This window comes from Mustela erminea, chromosome 2, assembly GCF_009829155.1.
Source record: "Mustela erminea isolate mMusErm1 chromosome 2, mMusErm1.Pri, whole genome shotgun sequence".
NCBI classification, from domain to species: Eukaryota; Metazoa; Chordata; class Mammalia; order Carnivora; family Mustelidae; genus Mustela; species Mustela erminea.
In genome coordinates, this window is record NC_045615.1 from 38,255,945 (window position 1) to 38,268,989 (window position 13,045).

At 36.5% G+C, this 13,045-nt stretch overlaps 1 protein-coding gene and 1 long non-coding RNA gene across 4 annotated transcripts in view; one reads left to right on the forward strand and one right to left on the reverse strand.

The window, feature by feature from the left end:
- The window catches only part of GASK1B (golgi associated kinase 1B), a 49,461-nt gene extending 37,260 nt beyond the window's left edge, over nt 1-12,201 (forward strand). For all 3 annotated transcript variants that reach the window (XM_032332686.1, XM_032332685.1, XM_032332684.1), the window contains exons 4-5: nt 7,275-7,501; nt 10,376-12,201. In XM_032332686.1, coding sequence (XP_032188577.1) covers nt 7,275-7,501; nt 10,376-10,583 — 435 coding nt within the window. In that variant the 3' untranslated portion in view covers nt 10,584-12,201. The remainder of the gene's footprint in view (nt 1-7,274; nt 7,502-10,375) is intronic.
- Nucleotides 1-13,045, reverse strand: part of LOC116584397 — a 51,313-nt gene that overhangs the window by 24,152 nt on the left and 14,116 nt on the right. The gene's annotated exons all lie outside the window — the stretch shown is intronic.

The window sequence follows — 13,045 nt, forward strand, 5'->3', positions numbered from 1 at the left end:
AGCCTACGGCCATTGTTAGGTATATATATTGAGAACTATTTTTACTTTTCTTAGTGTTCATCAGATATTCTGCTAGTCACATTTACATGCAGAGTAATTTAATGGGCACCCGTTGCCATGGCAGCAAAGAACAAAAATGAAATCTGTTATTTTATGAGGTGAGAGTTCCCAAGTGATACAGGTACAGGCTGGTGAGAACACTTTTGCTTTTGCTTGTATAGAGCAAGGTAAGACACTAAGTCTGTATTAACAAGTACCATGGGGACTATGGGATTTGTTTGAGGTTGCTCTTCTCTATGATCTGGTCTACCTTTATACATTCATTAGACTACAGGGATCCATCTAGTTTCGCTGGTAACATGGTAACAGTACACAAATTCACATCAAGACACATTCACATACAAGGCTTTTCTAATTATGTGTTATTAGCATATAAATAAGTAAGTCTATATGTTTCCGTGTTTTTCTGTACCTAGGGTAGGGCTGATACTAGTTGTGATCCTCACTGTCTTTATGCCTTTTTGAAATAAGTTAATTGTTGAAAATGAGACAATAAGACTTCCCCTCCTCCATGCATTTCCTAAAAACAAATGATAATTTGACAAAATGACAAAACAAGCTTTCTAAAGACAAATTATCTCATTGGACAGTGAAATAATTGGGAATCAAAGGAATATTCCAGGAAACTGTTAATTATACAAAAGGATGCCCTATTGCTTTTCTGTCCCATCTGCTTGTTATGTATTTATGAAATGCCTAGTACTGGCAAGGTGTTAAGGCAGACTCTCTGTGGGATATAACAGTTTCTGGTCCATGGTTAGTGAAATTAAACCCAAATAAGGGAGCCAACCAAGAGAAATGGCAAGCACAGGCAGTTCCATCTTTTGCTCCCTTTCAATTTTTTTTTCCCCCTTCATTCACTGGATGCTACTTTAAAAAAGACCCATGTCTTCCTTTGCCACCATTATTTTGTATTTGATTCTTCCCAGTAGAAAACAGGGTTTTGAAGGAGTTTTGTAAATAGCGAAATTCACAGTGAATACCAACTCTCAGGGGTTCTTTTTATAATACACACTTATCAAGTGCCTACTATGTGCCAAGTATTGGATGAGTTGCTATGGTAAACTGTTAACTTCTACTTACTACATGTTATTGCTTTATTTAAACTTTCTCTTTAGAAATACAGTTTTCTTTGTAAAAGTATGAATTTTAAGTGGATAAAAACAAATGGCTTGAAAAGAGATGGTGAGATCTTAAGATATTGACTCACCAACCAGAAATGCACACATACCTACACACATATGCTCACTGAGACCTTTAAAGAGGTGTACAAAAACGGTAGTAGAAAAATCTACAGGGTTATGTAATTTAACTAAAAGAGTTGAATGAGAAAAATATTTGGATCGGGGGAATTTCTAATCTATGTGAGGAGGAACATCTTCATTTTCCTCTCTCTTCAGCTTCCAACTACACTCTGTCTTGATTACCTTCAGTTTTTGTTCTTTTTAACATTTCCCTCTGATGCCCTGCTCCCTTGTTTTTACCTTCCTTCCAGCTCTATTTGAGAAAATGATAGTGAAAATTGAAGACCCTTCAGAAATTTGGCTTTCCCTATTGGGCACAATACTTTTATCCACCTTTTGCTCTGCTACTTGCCTTCATGTTCCCCTAATCCTCGACAGAACTGTCCTGCATTATCCTACTTAAAATGTGACTCATTTTGAGTGACTCAACCTGCCAATTTATTAGTCCATGACAAGTACACAAATTGCAAATAAGCACTTAGAAACTTTGATGGCCATTTTGTAGGGGAATTTCATCTGTTGATTCAAATATTTGGCTGATATTTTGTATTTTATTTCTCTAGTAATAAATTATTATTATAATTATCAGTATCATTTAACAAACAACAATCCATATAGATTGTGCGGCTGAAGGAAAGAAAAAAACAAAAACCCCTGGTCTTTCACTACAGACATTCTGAGAAGCACTAGTCTCATGTACTCTCTTCTAAAGATGTCTTTTGATTGCCTACCTTCATGCTTTTGTCTATTTTTTAGTTAATACTTCCTGTCCCTCAAAACACAACCGTAATATCCTTTCCTTCATGTGTTTTTACCTGAACTGCAGTTTTTTGTATTTCTGCTGAAACTTTATAACCAGTATTTACTGAATGTAGTGACATTCAGTAATTTAGTATTCTATACAAGTGCACTTGCTTTTTTTTTTTTTCCCCCCACCACATTGGCTGCATGTGAGAGAGATTATCAGGATGGAGAAGGGCATGAATATCTGGGTTAGAATCCCAAGTTCTATCTTTTATGAAATGAGGGACCTTGGGTCAGTCAACCAGCCTCCTTGTTCCTCACTTGCTTCATTTATCAGACAGGACTGTTGGCAGGCATGCAATGATACATGTAAAGCATTAAGTGTACAGTTCCTGGCTCACTCAGTAGATGACTGCTCTTGTGTTTTTCATTAATATTAGCAGCACTTTTAGAATATTTTTTTCTTGCTTTTGTTCAGACATTGCCTGAAATTAGTTATTTAATTTCATTGCTTTGAGGAAAAAGAAGCTATGAAGCCATTGCTTTGATAGACCCACTTTTTGAAGACACAGCTAGAATGGGTGGTGTGCCAAAGGGTGAAAAGTCATTGGATTTCTATAGATTCTTATGGGGCTTTGGAGAGCTGGTCAGTGCAGCAGAGGCATCCTTGTTTAGGCTCTGTAAACTTAACTGAGTCACTGAAAAGATATTTCTTTCATGCAGGCAAAAGTTACACCCCCAAAAGGAAAATAGAATTTAAAAAAGGAATTTTAGAAGAAGGCAGTATATCTAAAAATATTCCCACCACCAACAACAAAAAATTTGGCTGGAACACCTGGATTTTTCTGCGTATAATTTTAGTTAGGTAAACATTGAAAATATATATTTTCCTAAAAGAGGAAAGAGCAATTTTATGGAAAATGATGGTTGGGTAGTAATCTAGAAGATTACTTCTGTAAAAGATTTTCCTTGTTTTAAAGAGTGAGAGGTTGTGAATTTGAACAAGTTGCAATAATGATGAGCAATACTCACAATCACTTAACTGGTAAGATTTACCCCCAAATGAGTCTTCTTTGTAGGAGAATTATCTAAGGATATAGACCCATAGATGTGAACAATAGTGATTAATTATGTGGTAGTTAAATGAAATGATAGTTTTACTATGTGAGCCAAAAAATATATATTAAAACCATATTATAGATTCACAGCTATCTAGGATATGCTTTATTAGGCTTTAAAAAAATTGATAAACTCTCTTGGAAGTAAGCAGAAATATATTCAATATATAACTAAATTAAATGCCTAGCAATATGGCACTGAATTTAAGGGAGTGGATTATGGTTTTGTGGTCAAATTATTTTTGGTATAGTGAATGTGAATTCAAAAGGAAGACTACAAACAAAATTCTGAGAAAAGCTAGGGAATAAGATTTAAGAGCTACTTAAGCCCCTGCTAGACAAGGACAATAATACAAAGACATAATTTACTTTACTTAGAGGATAAGAAAAATGAAGAGAAACCCAGATTACTTGAAGCCTTACAACCTGATTCTATATTTGTAGGTGTACACACTCACACCACCCCACACACACTCAACATGTATTAACATACCTACCAACTTCACATGTACGTCCAAATAAAAGTGGGCGGTGAACATTTTCTGGACAAGAAGTTGAGCCGAACACACACCCATTTTTAATAATAAGGTCTGTTAGACTTGAATAGCACAACAGTCTGTCAGGGAAGTGGTGAAATCATCACAGACTGTTGAGTGATTCAAAATTAGATCAGACAAAGCACTTTAAAAATACACTGTAGGAAACAATCTAATGCTGGGAAGGCAATAAAAAAAAATGACCTAAATCGGTCTTTTCCACCTCTAACTTTTAATGTTTTCTTGTAGTTTAAAAATAGAAAAGTATAATATTTATAGGAGTACTGAGAGTTGATATCTGGACTCTGAAGAGCTTATTATTTAACATTAATATTTTTGACTCATGGCTTTTTTGTAGAAACAACAGAAATGTAGCTATATTTCTTAGTCTTTTCTTCACTGATATGAAATCAACAATGAAGAAAAAGCTCAGGGTTCGGGGTACCATTTATTAAGTGGTTGATAGGGATGCCTGGGTGGCTCAGTTGGTTAAGCAGCTGCCTTCGGCTCAGGTCATGATCCCAGCGTCCTGGGATCGAGTCCCACATCGGGCTCCTTGCTCGGCAGGGAGCCTGCTTCTCCCTCTGCCTCTGCCTGTCATTCTGTCTGCCTGTGCTTGCTCTCTCTCCCTCTCTCTGACAACTAAATAAAATTTAAATAAATAAATAAATAAATAAATAAAACCTTATTAAGCGGTTGATAGATTAATCCTTAAAACTAAAATGCCCACCATTTATCCTTTGTAACAGACCTTGAATGTTGTGGTCAAAATTAAATAGGATTTATGTTTTTTTTCTATTATATAATGCCATTATGACAGGTTATAAGCATATGTTGATGTTGGAGCATGGTATAGAGATTCTTTGGGAATTATAAAAGAGGGGAAATTGGATGAGAAGCAGCTTCTAGAAGGACTATTTTTCATGTTCTCCCTGACTCCCTGATCTTAAATAATTGGCAATCAGATGCAATCTCTTTACGTCACTTGATTTCTCTTATATTCAAAGGAAGTCAAGGTACTACACAAAGTGGATCAAATTGTTTGAAGTGAAAAGACTCAATATTTTTTTCTTATAGTTCTCATTTGTGCTTTTTTTCATTTAACCTATAGTGATTTGCTTGGGTCGCTCTTGCTTACCTTTGGGCAACCCCTGTGCTCATGTCAGACAAAGACACTTTAACCAGAGTGGGAACTTACTGTTCTCTGCAGTCAGCCTAAGTGACATTTTGGATAAATCATTGCTTAGACTTATAGCCCCATGGATCAGTTGTCTGGAACCAGTCCAGACAGTCCTCCCTTTATCTGTAGGTTGCTTGTAGATCAGCAATGTATCCTCTGCATTATCCAAATGCTTCTTGGCTCACTAACCACCCTTGTCCCATGTGACTGGTTTTATATAAATGTCACAGAAAATTGGCTTAGGCTGACCTCTTTTATAATCCCTGTTTCTCAAGATATGCTATTTGATACAAAGTTCACTTATGTGCAGAAAACAGAGACAAAGGTCATTTGTCCAGTTCTTAAAGTTTGCTGTGGTAGGGAGGCAAAATTAAATGACCACTTCATTTTCCTCCGGGAGTAGTGATGGTGTGGAGGTACTGAGCATGGGCAATATTTGCCTTGGTGCCTTACCCCACTGATGGATGGGACATGGTCAAAAAAATTTGTTGGATAAATGAATGAATGAATGAATCATCATTTCAAAGTAGGCTAAATTTTGGTACTACACTTTCTTTTATCTTTTTGGTACTACACTTTCTGCATTCCTTATTGCGCAGTTGACCTCTTAAGTGTGGCTAGCTCCACAAGATCTGTAAAAACAGGGAAAGAGAAATAATTGAAATTTAGTGTCAAAGGAATAAAAGTGACAGTGTTATGTCCAGCCATCTTTTGAATCATGAGCATATGTATTTTCTTTGATTAACCTTAAACTATTCGACATGATGTATTGGGAGGAAAATCTTGGAACTTTGGAGACAAATATACCTGTGTCTACACTTGATCTTAGCCAAAAGGCCGAGAAACGATAGCTGTGTCTAAATCTTAACTTTGCTACTTACTTCTATCCTACTCAGAGTGGATTTTTTTTTAAGATTTTTATTTATTTGACAAACAGAGATCACAAGTAGGCAGAGAGACAGGCAGAGAGAGGGGGAAGCAGGCTCCCTGCCTGGCAGAGAGCCCGATGCGGGGCTTGATGCCAGGACCCTGGGATAGTGACCTGAGCTGAAGACAGAGGCTTTAACCCACTGAGCCACCCAGGTGCCCCCAGAGAGGATTTTTTAACCTCTCTGAAGCTCAATTTTTCTTCATAAATATGGAGAAATTGCCTTTTGACTTGGAAGCTTGTTTTGAGGTAAATCAATTCATACAGTGTGTATGTGTGGGTTTCAACAATAATAGCTTTTCATCTTTTGGAGTATCTTCTAGATGCCTGGGTGAGGGCTGGATGGTGTATAAACATTTTCATTACTATCCTCACTAATTGTACAAGGTACAGTGCCATAGTATCATTCCTATTACATAGGTAATTAAATTGAAAGTCAGTGATGTAAAGGAATCTACACAAGGTCATAGAGATTGGACTTGAAACTTATCTAATTCCTAGCTTGAGGCTTTAATTTACCCTGATTAATAAATATCATTTCTTTCGTGCCCAAAGGAAATGGAAATAACACAGGTCTCCCTTTCTAATTAATTTGTTTACTTCTTCTATAGGATAGAAACCCTATCCCTGTAATAAACCCCACTGGGCCCAATAATTTTGTTCATCTTGCTCACTTATTTAGAATCTAGCTGTGGGCTCCATATAGGTAGTGCTTCTTGTTATGATTGCTGGATGTCACATCTTTTCAAAAGATTTATTCCATGTTATTTATTTCAGGTTAGTGTAATTCTAAAGTCCAAAAAGGTTAGAGGATGCAGTTAACTTTTAGAGCCACTGAGATAAGTTAGGTTTTCTATAATCCAGCTAGAGGAAAAAAAAAATGAGCTATAGCCTTTAGGTATATAAAAGTGCAGTGGTAGGGGTGTCTGGGTGGCTCAGTTGTTAAGCATCTGCCTTTGGCTCAGGTCATGATCCCAGGGTCCTGGGATTGAGCCCCTCATCAGACTCCCTGCTCTACAGGTGCCTGCTTCTCCCTCTCCCACTTCCTCTGCTGTGTTCTCTCTTTTGCTGTGTCCCTCTCTGTCAAATAAATAAATAAAATCTTTAAAAAAAAAAAAAGTGCCGTGGTTTCTATCTTCTGCCATGAATAGAGTCAGAGATTCTTCTGGCCATGTGTCTACATATGATGTCAGTGGGAACTTTGAATATTAAGGGTGGAGATGTCTAACTTGGATGATCTGACTTTGGAGCTGTTAGAAGCTGGAAATGCTTTTAACCATGGCTGAGTCAGAGGGATATGAACCTTGGACTTCCTCTGACAGTTGCCTTTAATTAAATGAGCCTGGCCTTATTAGATTCTGGCAAGTCAGCTATTTAGAAAGCACTAATTCTTCAGAAATCTTATTTTCCCAAGTTTTGTTTTCACTCAGCATCTTAGATTTTGTTTTCGCTTTCCATTTTCAGATTTATAATCGCTTAGATACAAATTGCTGTGGATTCCGACCTCGAAAGGAAGATGTCTGTGTACAGAATGGTCTGAGGCCAAAATGTGACAACCAAGATTCTGTGGCTCTAGCACATGTTATCCAGCGAAAGCATGACCCAAGGCATTTGGTCTTCATAGACAACAAGGGTTTCTTTGACAGAAGTGAAGATAACTTAAACTTCAAATTGTTAGAAGGCATCAAAGAGTAAGTTTTAAGATGTAGTAACATCTATGGGACATCACATTTCTATTAAATAACTGGTAAGGTTTTGAGAAAACTCAAATGCTATGTGTGACTGATCTAATGCTTGAAAAAGAATTGTGGATGTGGAATCTGGGGATGGAGGCCCAGAAATGGGAAACAGACCTAAGCAGAACAGAACAAGACTGCAGCCATGGTGTCACTTTCACCAACCCATGCAACCTACAAAATTCCTGTTATGTTTCCTTGGCCCTTACTGTGAAAATCCATGTGGGTAAAGTTGGAAGCATGCAGGGACCTCTGGAATGGGAGCTGGCAAAGTAGGGATACGGAGGTGGCCAGAAGCTCCATTATCAGGATATGGGGCAGGGGGACTAACAGACACAGATACTGATGTGGTGGGATGTCCAAAGGTATAATAAATTCAAGATATTTTTCTGAATGTGGTGGGAAATTGGAGCTAATCTGCTGATTAGGACACAGTATCAAAGGACAGCAGCTGTTTGAGTTCAGGTGGGAAGGTTTTGAACATTTGGAAATCTTTCTCATAGACATAGACTAGGGACAAAAGTATCGAGCTTATCTATTTGGACATAAAGGAAACTAATGCATTTAATAGTGGCAGGAACCCACTGTAGAGTCTGGGCCATTCAATTTTAGCTATAGGGATCAAGGCTGGATTTCAGGCCCCAGATCATAGCCACTCTTTCATAGCCTTCCTACCTTAGAAATCAAAGTGACCAAGACACGGGTATGTTTGAGACTTGGAAATAGAGGGGTGCATTAGTGAGAGAGTGAACCAGCTGTGTGAAGCTAAGTGACTCCTGGAGAGCACATGAAGGAGTCTAAAATTGAGAGTAGAACCCAAATCTTTCAAATCCAAGTCCAATCATTTTTCTACAGTAACTTATGTTATTCAAGCTGTTCCTTTTATTTTTGTTAACAACACTCTAAAGCATGTTTCATTATTTCTTCCTAACACTCCGCATTAGGTAGTGTGGTTTTTGTGTACTTCCAGGACTAGAGACAATACTATTCCCATGAGAGTTTCGTGAGCCCCAGTTTCCTGAGTTTTTGCCATGTCTTGCCCATTAATACTCGTTCTCACATCTCTTTGTGGATTGAAAGTAGAATATATGACAGATTCTTTCTTTAAAGTGGCTAAACTAAGGGAATTTTATGTGTAGAAAAATTGACCGAAGGCATCACTTACTGAGTTGATATTGTGGGGTCTTCTTAAGTCTTTAAATTTTCTCTTGGAATTAGGAGTGCCTGAGAATATGGTTCATCTATTCAGTACATCCATATTATTATGAATACTGTTTTATTTATCCTTTGAAAGAAGTTAACTTTAAATGCAATATGAGGAGTAATGAGTCGAGTCAAAAAAATTTTTTTTGAATAAGTAAGTCACACATTGAAAAGCAAAAATGAAGACTTTGCTAGCCCAGATTTATGCATAGAATATTCCTATTAATCAGTGTAATGCACAGACAGGTACTTTTTAAATTTTCTTTTGTGAAAAGGATTAGTCACTAAAGAGATCCATGGTTTTCACGGTTTCATCTCATACATTCTGGTACAGCTAAATTAGTTGAAGGGTCATAGAATTTATAAATCATGGATTATAAATATTTCATAGAGCAAAAATGCTTACTTAATTAATACCATAGCCACTAAATTATATAGTACATGTCTTCAGGGAGCTCAGAGCATCTTATCAGCATTAATTAATTCCATACCTACTCAGAGTCATTAAGCACGTCCAGCTCTGTGCCCTTTGGTCTTTCTGCAGCATCACAGCACTTGGGTTCCTTGCATTCATGTCCCCTGAATGCCATCCTTAGCTCACTCCACTGAAATTTGGAAAAGGCATTTAGGAGGACTGAAACTTCCAGCAAACTGTATTCTTCAAACAAGGATATATTCTTGGTTTAGTTGTTAAGGAGCAACTACATTTGCATGAAATTTACTATGCAACCCCAGTATTTTTACTGTGCTTTCATCATTATTTCAATGAAAGTTGGATGGGGTCAATTGGAGATTCAGCAAAACACTCCTTATGAAACTTGAACCTTGATAAAGTTCTTCAGATAATGTAAATGGTAGGCAGCTTGTTTTTACTTTCTAAATGAAAAGCAAGAAGCACAAACCACTCTCTTAAGGTAATTCAACAAGGACCCTTCCAAATTGGCCTCACGTGTTCCAGAGGTGGGTCACAGTGAAATGCCTGCTTCTAAAACACGAGTTTTGTTAAATTTATGAAAACACTTTAGTATTCCAATTTAGTAAAATGCTCCCAGATTCTCAGAATTCCTAAAGTATAATCTGAATCAGAAGTAATTCTTTATTTAATTGAGCATTATGGAATGATTTCTTTCTCTTCTTACCACCTACATTTCGGATTATTTCACATTAAATTCAGTCATGCATTTGTCAGCATTTTGCTTTTCATATCTTCTTGCATAAAAATCCCATGTTGACGCTTATGAGGATACTATTCTACTTGACAGATTAAAGTGGTTTCTATGGGTGAAATGGAGCTTAAGATTGAGGGAAGTATTTTTGCCAGGCTAACAGAACTCTTTTTAATTCCATGCCTCTCTTTGCCTGCAGATAATGACTTTAAGTAAGATGTTAGTATGTCAGGTTCTCAGTGGAAAGTTCAACATAGAAAATTCAGTTCCCTTGAAACATATTCTTCTAGTATATTATTATTAAGAGAAGTGTCAGCTTGACAGTGACAAAAATATTTTCATTCTCCAGGTACTATTTGAGAGTGTGATTTATGCCAGATTAATGAAAGGCAAAGCATTTGGGTAAGGCATAATATTTCTAAGCAATTACTAAGAATGAAATATCATTTTATCTTCTCAGGTTTCCCGAATCTGCAGTTTCTGTTTTGAAGAGCCAGCACTTACGGCAGAAACTCCTTCAGTCCCTGTTTCTTGATAAAGTTTATTGGGAAAGTCAAGGAGGCAGGCAAGGAATAGAAAAGCTTATTGATGTCGTAGAGCAGAGAGCCAAAATCCTTCTTACCTACATCAATGCACATGGGGCCAGGGTATTACCTATGAATGAATAAAAGGATCTTCTGGTTAGATTACTAGATAAAGTTATGCATTTTTTTGTTTTTGTTTTTAAATAGGTACACAAGCCTCAAGTCTTTATAGGAATGAGGCAGTGTAGATGAATATATAAAGTAAATAAATTTAACCAAGTGTTTATGATGGGTCTGAAGACAATAAGCAGGCTTAAAACCTTTTAAGAAATATATTGCTCAAAAAACTTTTGTTCACATTTTTCTCTAACATCATGTCACGTGAGTCTCTACATCTGATTTTACAGGATGGTTGCAATTATTATTCCAGCTAGCTTTGTTAAAACATTTGTCATGCATTTAAAAGAACAGTGTAAGACAGAGGTACTGATCCTTCAACAAAGCATATTTTATGCCATATTGACTGGTCTGCCCAAGTACTGATGGGAAGGGCTCTTAACACTCTTCAGTCTGATTGTTGAAACAGAGCTGTCCGAGTATGACCCAGAGGCAGGTCCGCATTGGAAAACTGAGGCATGTGATTTGCAAAAACATCAGGGTGTACGATAATTCTGCACAGAAATGGTGGGTTATTTGCAAAAAAGCGCCACTATATATTCTACTGTATGTATAAAACGATTGGCCATTCCTGTGAATCTGAGAAGTAAGAATCATAGTTTCCTTTTTTTTAAAAAGATATTTATTTTCTTTTCAGTACTGAAACTATCCAAATCTGACAATTTATGCATTCAGTAGTTTTGTTTTCTCAGTTTTGGTCCAGCTTATGTCTAGTGGCTTAGACCTTGAATAATTTTAAGTTATGTTACCTATTTGAAATTATACTTACAGAGTGCCTTTTTTAATAGATGCTTTTTTAACAAATTTTGTCATTTTTACAAATGATATATTCTAGTTTTTGTATATTTTCTTAATAATAGTGGTGTTCTTCAGATTTAAATGATATTGCCCAGATATGGACAATAGAACCAGGTATGGAGTGCATTTAAATATATTGTTTAGCTTATTCTAATAGGAGATATATGAGCAAAATAAACTAAAACCTGACTCTCCTCAGTGAAAGCACATGACTAGAATCAAAATGGTGAATTTGGACAATGTTGAGCTTCAAATAATTTTCCCCAAACACCCTCTACCAACTTCCTAATTAGGCATAAGACATGGACATACAGTATTCACATGTTGGGTCTTTGTGTCCTGGGAAGATATGCCTGTCATCACATATGATAAATATTCATACAGAGGTTTTAAATCTCAAACAAGTCATCATCCCTGCCCCCCACCTCACCCACTCCTTATGTAAAAACTGTTATACTGACTTCTTTTTCCCCTGAAAGCTGAAGAATACAATTTAAGAATATTGTAATGCTTTCTAGTCTCTGTTTTCTAAGTTCTGTATGTTATTGCTAAAACATTGCATTTTCTATGTTCCAATCAAGGGTCATTTAACACCACTGTAAAGTAGAACTATTTAAAACATTACAATAAAGACTAGTCTTTTTAAAAAATATATACCTATGGATTCTAATTTATGCAAATATATAGGGGCAAAATGTCAAAACAACACATGGTAACTAGAAGAGAAGATGGCCAACGAGAGAGGGATCATTTGACCATCTAATCGTAACTTTCCTAGACTCATATTAAAGAACTACATTGTAGCATCCGTATTTGCTCTGCTGACCATTGGAGAAGAGGTCTTCAGACCATTCTACTGTTCCATTATCCCTCTGAGGTCCTTTCTCTGGTTTCACACATTCTGTGCACTCTTTAGTTTGCCCAAGTCTCCACTTTGACTTGCTATCTTTGAGTTTTTTAAGATCCCCCTTTTCTCTCATTAATCAGCATTTTAATAAAAAATTGGCCTACCAAAACCTTGGAGACCAAGGTTTTATTTTGAGCCACTGACTTGAAAGAACTTTGTCAGGTTGTCTTATACCTTGTCTTATCGAGATGGCATATTTGCATTTTAATAAGCTATTTGTGGAATAGGTCATCTTTATCCAAATTTGTGAAATTAGTGGTGAGAATCCAGTCTCTCTAGAAATCAGCTTTCATGTTGTGTACCAAGCTACACAGCCTTTGGGTGGCTTGGTTCTCCCTAATGTGGGTCTGGCTTTGCTTATTTGCCTCCAGTGATTCTGACATGCTTAATATTAAATGAAAGGTCCTGGAACACATGTTTATTTTAGTCACCTTTGCTTTTTAACAATGTGTTTTGTTTTATAATCAGTGAATAATTCATGCCGTATTACTGTTGAATAATGAATAGCTACGGGGCCAGGCTTTTAATTCTAAGTAATGCTCTTCTTTTCTCTTACTGAAACAATGAGAGTATTCTGTGCCTTTCTAGTGCACTCAGATTATACTGTGGTTTCATTCACATAAACATATTATGTGGTTTATTTATAACTTGATAAATTTGAAATAGAACAATTTACCTTGGCAGAAGTACAAAAGTTTATTCTTGTGTGACTTATTTTCTTTAA